Source organism: Diachasmimorpha longicaudata, chromosome 6 (assembly GCF_034640455.1).
Source record: "Diachasmimorpha longicaudata isolate KC_UGA_2023 chromosome 6, iyDiaLong2, whole genome shotgun sequence".
In the NCBI taxonomy this organism is placed as follows: domain Eukaryota; kingdom Metazoa; phylum Arthropoda; class Insecta; order Hymenoptera; family Braconidae; genus Diachasmimorpha; species Diachasmimorpha longicaudata.
The window spans coordinates 3091286-3104735 of NC_087230.1; the positions used below are offsets into that span (position 1 = coordinate 3091286).

Genomic DNA, 13450 nt, shown 5'->3' on the forward strand with positions numbered 1-13450 from the left:
AAACTCCATCCAACAGTTCTATGGATATCTCTCCCATAATCCAACCACATGATTGTCACCATAAAGTAAAAATACAACATCGTTATGATGAGATATAAAAAAATCTATTAAAAAATAGCTCGACGAAAGCCTTTTTTCCTGGGTGAAATTTACAGCATTACCAAGTGTAAAGGTCCCAGAGGGGCAGCACAATAAAACCACCTGAAGTAGGTCATGAGACATTAAATGTCAAATAATGTCTCGACCCACGTTGGATCGAATGTCGATGTGCAAAAATATTTTTCGATTGACGGTCGCAACAGGGCTTGTCCCAGTTGTGACTCGTAATTCACATATCATTGATCACAGGAAATACTTACACACTTTGATGTACAAAAGATGCTGCATGGGGGCTCTCGGAAGGGTGTCGAGGATACTCCCACGTGTTGCGAGAATGCAAATGGCCAGTTCAATGGCCATCGAAATGATGAATATACCGAGGTAGCCGAGGATATATTCCCAGAGCAGGAGGACACAGGTTACCGAACGATCCCATTCTACTACTCCCAGGAGCACTCCCAGGATCACAACCCTGAAAAAAAAATTGGGTATGAAAGCCTGAGTTTTTTTGCGAAATTTTTTGCTTTTTCCATATTTATGGAATAATTGATTTTTTTATTTTCGTCTGTATTTGGTTATTCATTGAATTTTGGGGTTCAAAAATTCTTGATTATTTTTTTTATCGTTTCTCCTTTTTTGCGTTGAAGAGATGAGAAAGTAATTTGAAAATTTGAGAATTGTTAATCGAAATTTTTTTTATATTTTGTGGGAAAAATATTTTGAAAGTTCCTGGGAGTATTAAAATAACTTCATTCAAATAATCCTTTTGATTAAGAATAATTATCGTATATCTGGAGTGAATGAATATCTCCCCCTAATTAATTACACGTCTCCATCTTTATTCAAGTTTTAACATCTCATTCCAGTCAAGGCTTCGATATAATAGAAACTAGGTTATTAATTCAATGTGGTTGTGATCGAGTGACTGTTTAAAAAGTGACTCTAGTCCTCAGCTCGTCTAGAGTGTGATAGGTCTGACCCAAAGACAAGGCCCTTTTCTATATTAAGTTAGTGTGTGTTGGATTGTTTAGGACGTAAACAGCTCAAGGGTTTTCGTTAGTCCTTGAAACTTTTACAACGGGTTCATTTTTTCAGTTAATGTCAAAAATATTTCCAATATATTGTAGAGTTGATTTGCAAAATACTAGTAAAGGAGGGCAAACAAAATTGCATTGATTTTAATAAATAATCGTTGGAAGACGCCTGTTGTGCTCTCGCCCCCTTTGTTAAGAGACCTGAAGTTGATCTTGATCTCCCTTTCCTGGTAGGAATTTTCAACCCAGCATACGTAATTTGTTTTTATAACAACAAATTCCCCGCAACGTTGCCTTAGTCCCAAGCAATTTCTCCGTATATTTACCCTTACAATTTATGGAATAATTTATTCATCTCTGTTTTTATTATGCACGGATTATTTTTTTCATTCAAGAAATCATAATATTTTTCATTGAATGGTCTGTCTTCCTGGATGTATGAGATTAAAACAAAAAGTTACAGCTGTTTTTGAAAAAAGAAACCAGAGAATTTTGTAGACATTTGAAATAACGAGAAAACCATATAAAAGCTCCAACAAAATTAAAATTTTCAACGTAGAAATCGGTACCACCAACAATTACTGAAAAACTGATTAAATTTTAATTCAACCCCAAACTTTACATTCATTACACATAAAATATATTCATTTCTCCCCAATTTTGAAGCTCACTAATATCAAAAAATTAATTAATGTATTGATTTTCCGTTCTTCTGTTACATAGGAATTGTTGAAATATTTGAGTACAGTTCTTTCATTGTCCTACAAAAATCACTCGACACCTCTTTTTACTTTCTGGGAAACAGATCTACAAAGGGACTAATTTACGATCGGTTGTACTCCGCTTTTGAGACGTTTTAATCCTAAACATATGCTGAATGTTTCTTCGAGTCATAAAACTGTTTTTCTTTTCCCTGAGAGCGTTTTCCCTTTGATATAGTTTTCAATCTCTGGACAACGGTCCTCTAGTTAAGACGTACCTTCCTCGTGCTAATAAAGAATATTCTAAAAACTATTTTTACTGTGTCTCAAATAATGTGATCATTTACACCCATATTCCAATAGAAATATTAAAAAATCCCCAGACTCGTTGTTGGCGTGCTCGCCTTATCATCAAAGCGCCTCAGGAGGGCAGGTTCGAGTCTCGGTGATGACGGATTTTTTCATCGCAGAAGGGTCATACCATCTCGCACCAGCCAATTTAAAAGTCCCCATAAAAAAAAATCGTACATCCGAAAAAGATAAATACATTGATTGATTGGTTGCCATTAGCTATCCATCCACCTCATGTGGTATAGCTACCAACAAAAATAGAAATTCTAACAGAATTTCACTGGAACTCGAACAATAATTGATTAGAACCTGTCAGAAAGAGGATCTTGCCACCAATTATCACAAATTCTCCTCCCCCAGTTTCCAAAATTTTGTCACCATCCCGTAACTCATCCGACATGACTTCACTACCGTCCGCACATCTCACTTTACCACTGGGCAACAAAATGCGCCGAAATAACAATACCCTATCGGTCTAATGGAGGAGATATCAGATACTGACGAATGTCGCATATTCGATAACCGGAAATTTGAGACGGAAAGTGTTTCAGCGCTCGAATGATTGGGTGAATAGAATAAAGTGACAAAGTGGTGAGTTGTCGGGGGCTTCCGCCGCAATGAGAATTGCGAGACAAATTGGTAGTTTCATTTGGGGGAGGGTGGGGTAAAATGGACACCTTTACCCTTGTCGACAAAATTAAATTTTCTTTTCAATGGAAAGAGCAATTCTTTTCCTGTATGATGTATTAAAATGGATCTGGACTGTCTTCGAGTTCTTCCTATAAATATTTTTAAAAAGTTGAAAGTGTCCATTTTATCACACCCCTATTAGAACATTTTTAATGAGGGAAAAATATTCAGAAAATGTCAGAAACCCTAAGATTTGAGGAGTCTAGTTATTTAAATGGGAGGGTGGGAGAGGTTAAGTTTTTTACAAGTCGAATGTTTATGAATATTCAACTATTTCGTTAAAATTTATTTAAGCTTCCGGAAACCTATGGTTTATAAAGCTACAAACATGTGTGTACAGAAATAATTGGAGTTGAAGAATTTTGTTTTTCTTTATAATATATTGAGGATGAGTTAATCAATTATACATGTAGGGGGAGAAAAATCAATATCCGTAGTAATAAAAATGAGGGGAAACCTCTAAGCAGTCAACTACCGAAAAGTTCTCGGTTCTCCATCACTACGAATTGAGGAGTATCGCGGAACAGTTCGGCGTGAGCCTTGAACCTCAATTGACCAAATCAATAGATCGACTAAATACACTATCCATTAGAATTCCAGAGTAATTTAACAACTAAAGTTCCCGACACCTAAACCTTAAATTCCTTACTATTAGATTTTAATTGGAAGCGAGGTTAATGAAAAATAGACGATATAAGTAAGAGGAGTTTTATTTTATGATTATGTATTCACACTTCGAGAGCAGTCGTCGAACTGACAAACGATTTCGAGATTGTTGGACTCTAGTCTCAGTCTTCTGAGAATTGATTTTATGAGTCTATGGTTTCAAAAATCTATCAACATAGAGAGACATCTTGGGACTAGACATAAACATGAGTCATGAGGTCATGTGGCAAAGGAACTGGGGATCATTGTCACATTATGACGATTTTTCTTTTTGGTCTTGTTGACCACTTTCAGTCTGGTGTGGCAGCTCGTAGAGCACAGACATTTCTTCCTCGTGTCATTTTCAATAAACGTAAATTAAAAATATTAAATCCACTGCGTTAAAAAGTTATTTCTCTGTCCCCCATATTCCATTAGAGATCTCCAAAAACCAAAGCATCGGCATCATGGTGTCTTTATTCCCATTAACAAAGATTTCTTTATATTCTTTAATAAACATAAACTGGAGTTATTGGAGTTTACATTTCGAATGTTTGTCAAAAATTAATTTTCGAATGGAATGAATGGATCTTTGTATCATTGGTATTTCCTTTATTCTAGTGTTTCCACTTGAGAGTAGAAAACATCTTTATGAGAAATAATTCTAGGAAGTTTTGAAGTGATGTGTATGCTCTGTTTTCTGAATGTATACAAAGGTGCATGAGTGGGACCATTGTGGATAAGAGAGTCATCAGGTCCAGGGTGTTATCCCTTTAGTCTATTAGTTAGTTCGTTTAAGGAAACGAAGCAGAGCGGTGGTGCCTTTCGTTTGATTATTGAACCATTATCCCATTTCCAAAAGAAGTTTTCGTCGTAAGACCACGCAGACGGCCTCTCCAGGAAACAATGACCTCGTAGGTCTGTAATGTGATCGTATTGTTTTTGCTCTTTTCAATACTTACATATATTTATATGACATTTTAAAAGAAATTTATCGATGGTTAGTAGACATTCGTTATTCTAGTCTTTTAGAGACGATTGACTTTGGCATGGTAGAGAGATCATGGAGTATTTGTCCTGCTGATAAAGAGGGATAGTCCCAGAGAACATGATCGTGCTCGCCCCAATGATGACATCTACAAACGGCAGAATGAATGAATAAATCCTTTGTGTTTGAGAGAAGAGGCCAGGTGGTAATGGTGTGAGCGAGCTCTCCTAAACCATGAGATAGTCCTACGAGGTAGCTCAGAATTAAGGACCAGGGTTTCCGTTTGCTGGTGTAATAATCGGTGAATTAAATTTGAGCCCTGTTAGGTTATGAGCATATCAGTTGATGACTAAAGGATCTGGATGATTTTTTAGATTTTTTTTTTATTTCTGCATCGTTTTGACATGATGCCAGAGGTTTGTTATAGCTATTGACGATCGACGGATCGTCAAGCCAATACACTGACAATGACTCAACACGGCCGACGACTTTACGTGTTTAGAATCGTAAAAATTACGGCTCTCATCGCGTAAAATTTACGAGAAATTCAGTCATTTTGACGTTATTTCGCACACTTTTTACTTGAAACTCTGTAACTTTTACGAGTTCGGAAAAATACGCGGCAGTATCGTAAATTATCCGGAGCAAGTGATAAAAGTCACTGTTTCGTCCCTCATTTTTCCCCACATGGAGGGAAAAGTTCAATGAAAATTGTCCGAAAAGTGATAATTCTGGAGTGAAGTGTCATTCAGAACAAAATTACAGAATGAACTTTAATTTGACAAAAAATTCGAAAAAAATTACCCGAAAATCACGGAATATTTATGGAGTAGACCGTAATTTTTCTACAATATCACATGAAAATTTACATTTATTTGGTCACTTTTCTCTGAACGGTTTCTCATCGCTGCTGAATCATCAAATTTTTTTGAGTAATTTTGTTCCACAATGATATCTCTATTTTTTTCTCCCTCTGTGAATGGCTTCTGGGCAAAAATGACCGAAATGATCCTTCCCCATCCGATTACGTGACTGGTCACATACATCCCCCTGTATTTTCCTCTCCATTTACCCAATTAATGATTCAATTCCCTAAAATATTTCCATTGAAATGAATTTCAATGGAAATATTCCAACTCAACTTGAGCCACAACTGACCATCTCGAAGAATGATACCATCAGTGGGAATTTGAAGAGTAAATTGATCGTTTGACATCCAGTAAAACCTTTAAACTGGCCTAACACATCAGCTCTAACTGAATGCACCTGTTGGCACATCAAACGATGATCTCATCCGCAAGTGCATTGACTCTTTACCACGGTATTTGGCATTGGGTTTCGCCTCATGTCGGGCCGACTCTACCACATTTTTTTTCCCCATATTTTCCCGCTGGCTTCAGCATACCACCCTCGTAACTATCAAACTTCGTCCAATAAATTACGGTAAACCGACAAAACACTCAGTGGGCAATAAACGTAGCTTGAAAAATCTCCGGAAGTTAAACAACTTCTTACGCATAATTCGATTTTTTAAGTGAAAGTTCTACGGCGACTTTGGAAAAGGTTGCGTTAAGCGTTTAACGCTTCAGTGGAGGGGAAATAGTGTCGAACGTTTAACACCACTTGGAAAGAGAAGAGCAAGAGAGAAAGATAAACTGGGAGAGAGAGAGAGAGAGAGAAAGAAGGTAAAGCATAGGCGCCTGACTATGCGGTATTTGCGGTATTGAGGGGAAATATCGATAAAATAGACGTAAGACATTTTCCATCGTAGTTTAGTTGTCACAATTCAATTGTAAATATTACAAATATTAATCCGTGAGAGCTCAGAGATGATACCTAATTTGGACTTTTCATAATAATAATAATATTGTAAATAATTATTGTTGGTTTTTTCATGGAATAAATAAAGAACAAAAGTCAATCTCATTCTCTTCTGAGTGTTTATATTTAAATTGAAAAACATTTTTATGGGTTCGAATTATGAGAAGTGTGAGGTATGATGTTTAAGTTTTGACTTTAAGTATGTAGACAAAGTGGAATGAATAGAACTCTTTGAAAGTATGTGACTAAAAGGTCCAGGGTGTTATTTCCCTTCGTAGATCTAGTTAGTTCCTCTAGGGAATCGATACGGAGTGGATGTGTCTTCCGACCACAACTATTTGAGTTCTATAATAAAGTAATAAAATAGTTTACATTAGTTAAAGAATTATCCCTTATAACCCATTATAAATATTCCAATATTATATTTTATTTGATTTTTTATTTTTTTTTATTTATTCATTATATATTTCTTATTATTCCTTATAACCCATTTCCAATAATTATTTTCTTCAATTTAATTTCACGTCTAGATTTTTATTGAGTTTTGAAAATTAATTTTTTTAAATTTCTTCTCTAGTTCGAGAGTATCCCTTGCCCTTGCTTCGTCCAGAGAAAGAAAAGTCTGCCCCAAGGGCAAAGGCCCTTTTATCTATGGGTTTGTTCACTGTCCACGTATTAGGCTGTTGAGGTCATAAACAACCCGAGTGTTTTACGTTATTCGATAGTTCGAGTTTGTGTGATTAAAATATTTCCAACAATAAATTTACAAAATGTGAAGTTAAAAAAGTGGTGGTCCTTCCCTCATATTTTTATCCTTTCCCTTTTGCTATTTTGCTCTCACACGAAACAATACTCATTCCTTGAAATATCACTAAGAAGTTCACTTCTTGCGTACCCACTTTTTTTTTAGTGGAACTCCCAACTCGTGCAACTTATTATATGGCATGAAAAATAAGTGTTACATGTTGTGATGTGGAAATGCTGAAAAGAGGACGAGCACCAGCCGTCGGTGGTGCGTACCGCCTGGCCTGTATCGATTTAGTTTCGTTGCCACCGCACCGGGTCTTTCGTTAACGCTACCGCAGTATTTCTACTGTGAAATGTTGTACACGATATTTCCACCCCCGCTCCCCAAATCCCTCTCAATATGAGAGAAAAATATCGTAATTTTATTGAGGGAGAGCAAACGATGGGGCAAAACTGTCGAGTAAATTGTTTATTTTAACGTGTGCTCGGAATGGAATATTCACATACTTTTTATTTACACGTCGATAATAAATTTTATAAAGTAAAAAATTGATGGATGTTGATTTTTCTGCATCGCTTATTCCGTTTTTCCGGTACAATTCATGAGCTTCGATTCTCCGTAAATTGTGTAGTGGAGAAATATTTTGTTCTATTTAATTACACGCCTCGATCTTTATTTAGTTTTTAACATTTTATTTTAATTAAGGGTTTCATGTAATGTTAGGTAAGTTGTTAATTCAATGTGTTTTGCTCGAGTGATCGTTCAAGAGTAAGTTTAGCCCTCTGGCCATCCGGGGTGAGAGGTTTGCCCCAAAGCCCAGGCCCTTTTGGCTATTGGGTTGGTCCACGTGTTCTGTGGTTTAGCTCATAAACAACTCAAGTGTTTTGGTTATTCCATGAGACCGTTAAAACGGTTCGCTTGTTCAAGTTAATATCAAAAACATTTCCAACATTTTTTGTGTTCGGTGATAAAAACCGAAGATATTAAAATTAGTGATTTAGCTAGATAATTTATTTAAGAAATGTCCTAGCATCATTTCTGAGGGTTCTATATCCACAAAACGGCGAGAAAAAGCATTAAACCTCTTCTTATCTCTGGCTGTGTCAGCTTCGGCCACACAATTTAATGGGTAATTTTCTAACAGCGAAGAAGCTACGGAAGTTGAGAGAAATGTCAGAAGCTCGGTCAAACCACAAGAGAAGGAGAATTTACCGGCAACAGTGACTGATGCTCATTCTTTTCAATGAAAACTTTTCCAAGTGCACCCGAGAGGCTGCACAGACCAAGCAAGATTGCAGCCACTATTGCCTAACAGTTTCATCCGAGTTTAACGAAATAACACTGTACACATCACTGCCAAGAGACTCGTGACACATATTCGATTACACGGAGCATCCTCGCTTTTCGGGAATTTCCACGACTCCGGGTAATTGAGACCTCCTGAGTTCTATCCTATGGGAAGCTGGCTCATGGCTTTTCAAGAATGTTCGCATGAAGAATTCAACAAATTCTGGTCCAATTCTATTGACCGCTTTTTTCATTTTGTTTTTTACTTTAAATTTTATGCGTAAAAAATTCATTAAAGTGGTTCAATAGGAAATATTTTATAGAAAAAAGTTTTCAAAGGATTTTCCTCTTTTCCCTAGATTTTTTTATAGGAAATATTTAAATCGACTGAGTTGTTTTGAAAAATTGGCTTCTGTTAATTGACAATAAATTCCTGACTAGAAGTTCTATGATTGATCCCAGTCGTTAATCGATTTGAATAGTTTCAACATAAAATACTATTGTGACATGAATGTCGATTTAATTCTAATGTCTTCGATGGAAAAAGAATGAAATCAGTCAAGTAAATTATCTTTGTTACTGTCTACTTTCAGTGCGACTGGGTATTTGTTTCTCTTATTAATTTTTATGCACATACGATTGGATGAATTTTTCATTAAGGCTCTAGTCTTGAAATTGGAGCTGGCATGTCGTCGACCCGAGGACCTCCAGGTGGCGTGCACTTGCAGCCGTATAACGTCTGATCAACGTTAATTCAATTATCTTATTCTCCCCCCGCATAATAGTAGGCAACGAGAGATTATTTTCAACCATCAGTTGGTTATTTACGGCCGAGTTACGGAGCTATTTGCAATCTTGTCGGATGATAATCAAACGGCGAGAGAATGCGTGGGGATAAGAGTTTAGAAGACACTACGGATGAAGTTTTATCTCTAGGACGGAAACTGCTTGCAACATGAAAAGATCTCCAAGGATTTTTCATTGTTGACAACTTGACGTTGGGAGGTCGAGGTGGTGTCATTGAAGTTCTCAAATTTCGGGAGAGACAGCCCCTTCAGCTCCAGTTGTTTTAGACGTTCAGGCGAAAAAGTTTTACGCTGCGTCTACAGGATATTCAAGGATATTTTCGGTTTAATCATGAAATTTGTCAATTAAAATACAGTGGATTGTCTGGCTAATTTATTACCCTAATAAAAACGTTGGTAAATGATCATAGGAGCGACGTTACTTAGTGTTTATAAATTATTTGTCAAGAAGGTAGAATTGGGAAGAAATTTTTTTTTCATATCAACACTCCATTGGAATACCAACTGCGGAGTTCATGCCAACATCAGACGATTCGATAAAAATAATGAAAAGATCTGTTGGATTTTTCATGACATAAATAGAGAACAAAAATCAATCTTATTTTCTTCTGAGTGTTTATATTTAAATTGAGAAACATTTTTATGGGTTGAAATTCTAAGAAGTGTGAGGTATGATGTTTATGTTTGATTTGAAGTATGTAGACAAAGTGGCATGAATAGGACTCTTTGATCCAGGGTGTTGTTTCCCGTTGTAAATCTAGTTAGTTGCTCTAAGGAATCGGTACAGAGCGGATGTATCTTCCGAGCACAATTATTTGAGTTACATAAAAAAGAAAGAAAATAGTTTTAATTACTTACAGAATTATTATTTCTAATAACCCATTTCCAATAAGATGTGGAAAATATTTTTACATTGGGATTAAATCGGTCAACCTATTGGAACATCTCCGGGAAGTGCGGACACACTTGGGCTGTTTATGACCGAAACAGCCCAACACGTGGACAAGCCAAGGAACAATAGGGCCTTGTCTTTGGGTCGGAATTCTCACCCTGGACGAGTTGAGGGCGGGGACAGTCAAGACCGAGCTTTCGAGGAAAGCACCCGAGTTTTCCAGCGCAGTAATCTTTTAACGCGACTTACATCTAAAAATTGTTTGTGACTAAATCCAAATAAATATTGTGACATTTGATAAAAGTGAAACTCTATTGATTTTCTATAAAGATCAAAATATTCCTCTTGTTTTGAGGTTCTTTTTGTATTAGGGGTTGAAATGGGTTTTAAGACTAACGCCAAATTTATTTATGTCATATTTAAATATATTTTCCAACCTCACTGCACCATCCACTGTATATAACTGGGCCCATATATGGCCCATTCTAATTTCTATGTTGTTGATTCTGCCACTCTTCATGTCTTATGCCTAATTACTTCTAACTGATCCTAAGCTCCCGGTATAGAGAGAAAGAGTAATCTCTCCAGTTCTGTCAAAGCTAAACTGATGGAAGCTTCTCTTCCCTTTTTGTAGTGCCCTCAACCCATGAATTTTCCAAAGAGAGTGACGTTTTCAATTGGATACTCTTGGAAAAATGGTGTGGATTTTTACTTTATCATGTTCGTATTGGTCGGTTTTGCGAGGACTCAAGTCCTGCTCGGTGTTTTACACGTGTTGACACTTCGTCCTCCGAGGGAGGGTTCCCCGAGGGTTTTATAACTGCAGCACATGTTACATAAGAAAAGTTTATGCATTTAGCCTGCGCATAAATTTGGAGATTAGAAAATTCATGGCAAATCCATTTTTTTTAATATTAGAGTTCACATTTCAAACTATTTATGCAAAATTAATTTACAGTCGGACTAAATAGGTGTTTGTATGATGTGTATTTTTTTTATTCTCGTGTTTCCACTTGAGATTGAAAAACATTTTTATCGCTGAAAATTCTAAGAAGTTTGGGGTGTGATGTGTATCCTCGGTTCTCTTGGGTCTCAACAGAGGTACATGAGTGGGACCATTGATAATGTAAGTCATCAGGGCCAGGGTTTTGTGGCTTTTTAGTCTTTTTAGGTAGTTCCTCTAAAGAAACGAACCAGAGCGGTGGTGCCTTTCGAGCGTATAAAATTAAGAGAAATAACATTCACATGTTTAAAATTATTGGAAATGGGTTATAAGAAATAAAAACAATAAGTAATTTAAACTGTTTTATTCTTTATAAGATTTCAAGTCAAATAATTATGCTCGGAAGACACGTCTACTCTATACCGATTTCATAGACGAACTGACCAGGTCTACAAAGGGAAACAACACCCTGGACCTTCCAGCCACATGTTCTCAAAGAGTCCTATTCATCCCACTCTGTCTTCATACCTACAAACAAGCCTAAATGCTATACCTCACACTCCTCGGAATTCAAACCCATAAAAATGTCTTTCAACACTCAGAAGAGAATAAGATTGACTTTTGTTCTCTATTTATTTTATGAAAAATCCAACAAAAATCATTATAACTATCCCATTCCCAATAAAAAAAAGTGGATTCTTCCCATCCAGAAGGAGGTCGTCAACACGAGTGATTTATGCTTAGAGACAACTATTTGAAAGAGTCCGAAATTATGATATTTGAGATCAATTGAGTAAAGAAATAGAGAAAATATTTCGGGTTAGATGTAAAAAAGACCATTTGTCATAACATCTCCAGAGGATTGATTTCTCTTTCCAAGATTGACGAATGGGCCGACTGCACCGTCGCCACTAGCTTTAAGTAGTCTGATTCATGCCGCGCTGAATGTTGCACTGGTGGAGTAGAAACCCCACAACGACAGCAATCACCCGTCGGTGGCTCTCGTCATTGTTCTCTACTTCCAGACGCTCAACAAAATGTCCTAGGGAATTCAAAAACCACCACCTGTCAATACACAATTTTTTCCGCGTCTGCACAGTTTCATTCCAACAATTCACATTTTATTGGTTTTTTTTTTCCCCCGGAATTGAGAGCTTTAACCATCTGTCCCTCAACTTTTCACTTTCATTCATAAAACTTTCCTCCACCGCTGGCGGAGAGGAGTCCACCTACTCGCGATATAAATAAAGATATTTCTTTTTCACAGCCACCGAGGTGCTGATTATTCACGATGAATGAAGAAAAAACGCAAATCGAGAAAATATTATTCGCCGTTTATAATTCCTCGATGAATAATAAACGAAATAAAATGGAGTGAAATTTACTGGAAGAGAGATTTCTTCGTACAATGGTGGGAAGGATCAAGTGGAGTGGCGTTAACCCGTAGTCGAGAGCTGGGGAAATAAAAATTATGAGAAATATTTCAGTTGTTCTTGGAGACTCTCGGGATGCGAAAAATTCACTTCTTCACTCGAAAAAGTTTTGAGCAGTTGTCGTGAAATTTTAGGGATGAATTGAAATACTGCAACAGGCGGTGAGGAAAACTACACGAGTAAAAGCACATTTCACCATGTTTTTTTTTTTACATCAAGTTTAAAACAGCCCTTTCGATGGAAACATGATGATAATCTTTAAGACAAATTTTGAGAGACTTGTATTGAGATTTATTGAAAATAATATCTCGCCACCGTGAGTTCTTTGAAGTCAAAATCCGAGAGAAAAAATCCAGTCAAAAGATAAATGTGGATTCTCTCCACATCTTTCTAAAAATAACAAAATCATTTAAACCTTCAATGTCTTCAAACCATATTTAATAACTTCCCTTTAATCCGTACCACGTTAATATATTCATAATTACGTTTTATATCTCAAAGACGAGAGGGAAAATATATTAAAACCCGAGAGGTTATTTATCAAAATAAATCACCAAAAATGAATAAAAAAAAACAAATGTCTCACAGTAAACTCCAATTTTCCAACAGATCCGACAAATTATAATTAAAAGGTGATTATAAATTATATAATTATTATCATAACTGTATTATAAATAAGTACAGACACGGCAATAATTACACACCGACTGAAATATCGAATTTATACTTCGAAGATCCATGAAATTAAATAATAATCATCTCCCGCCACTCACAAAGTTTCGAGTACTAGTCGTTAAATTGAAGGGATGAGGAATAACCAAAAACTTTGACGATTCTCATCGCTCCATTCCATTTCATCCCTTTGTATGAAATATTCAGGGATCAGGAGAATGACAATACTGTACAGCTGTGCAGTGGGAGACAAAGACCCTTTGAGAATTAGAATGGGTGGTAAATGGGGTGGGGGCAGTGGAGGACTAGGGGATACGGCATTTCGCGTACACCCACTAAG

At 36.5% G+C, this 13450-nt stretch overlaps 1 protein-coding gene across 5 annotated transcripts in view; it reads right to left on the reverse strand.

The window, feature by feature from the left end:
- Window positions 1-13450, reverse strand: part of Inae (inactivation no afterpotential E) — a 39843-nt gene that overhangs the window by 19014 nt on the left and 7379 nt on the right. For all 5 annotated transcript variants that reach the window (XM_064123059.1, XM_064123058.1, XM_064123060.1 and 2 more), the window contains one exon: window positions 360-571. In XM_064123059.1, coding sequence (XP_063979129.1) covers window positions 360-571 — 212 coding nt within the window. The remainder of the gene's footprint in view (window positions 1-359; window positions 572-13450) is intronic.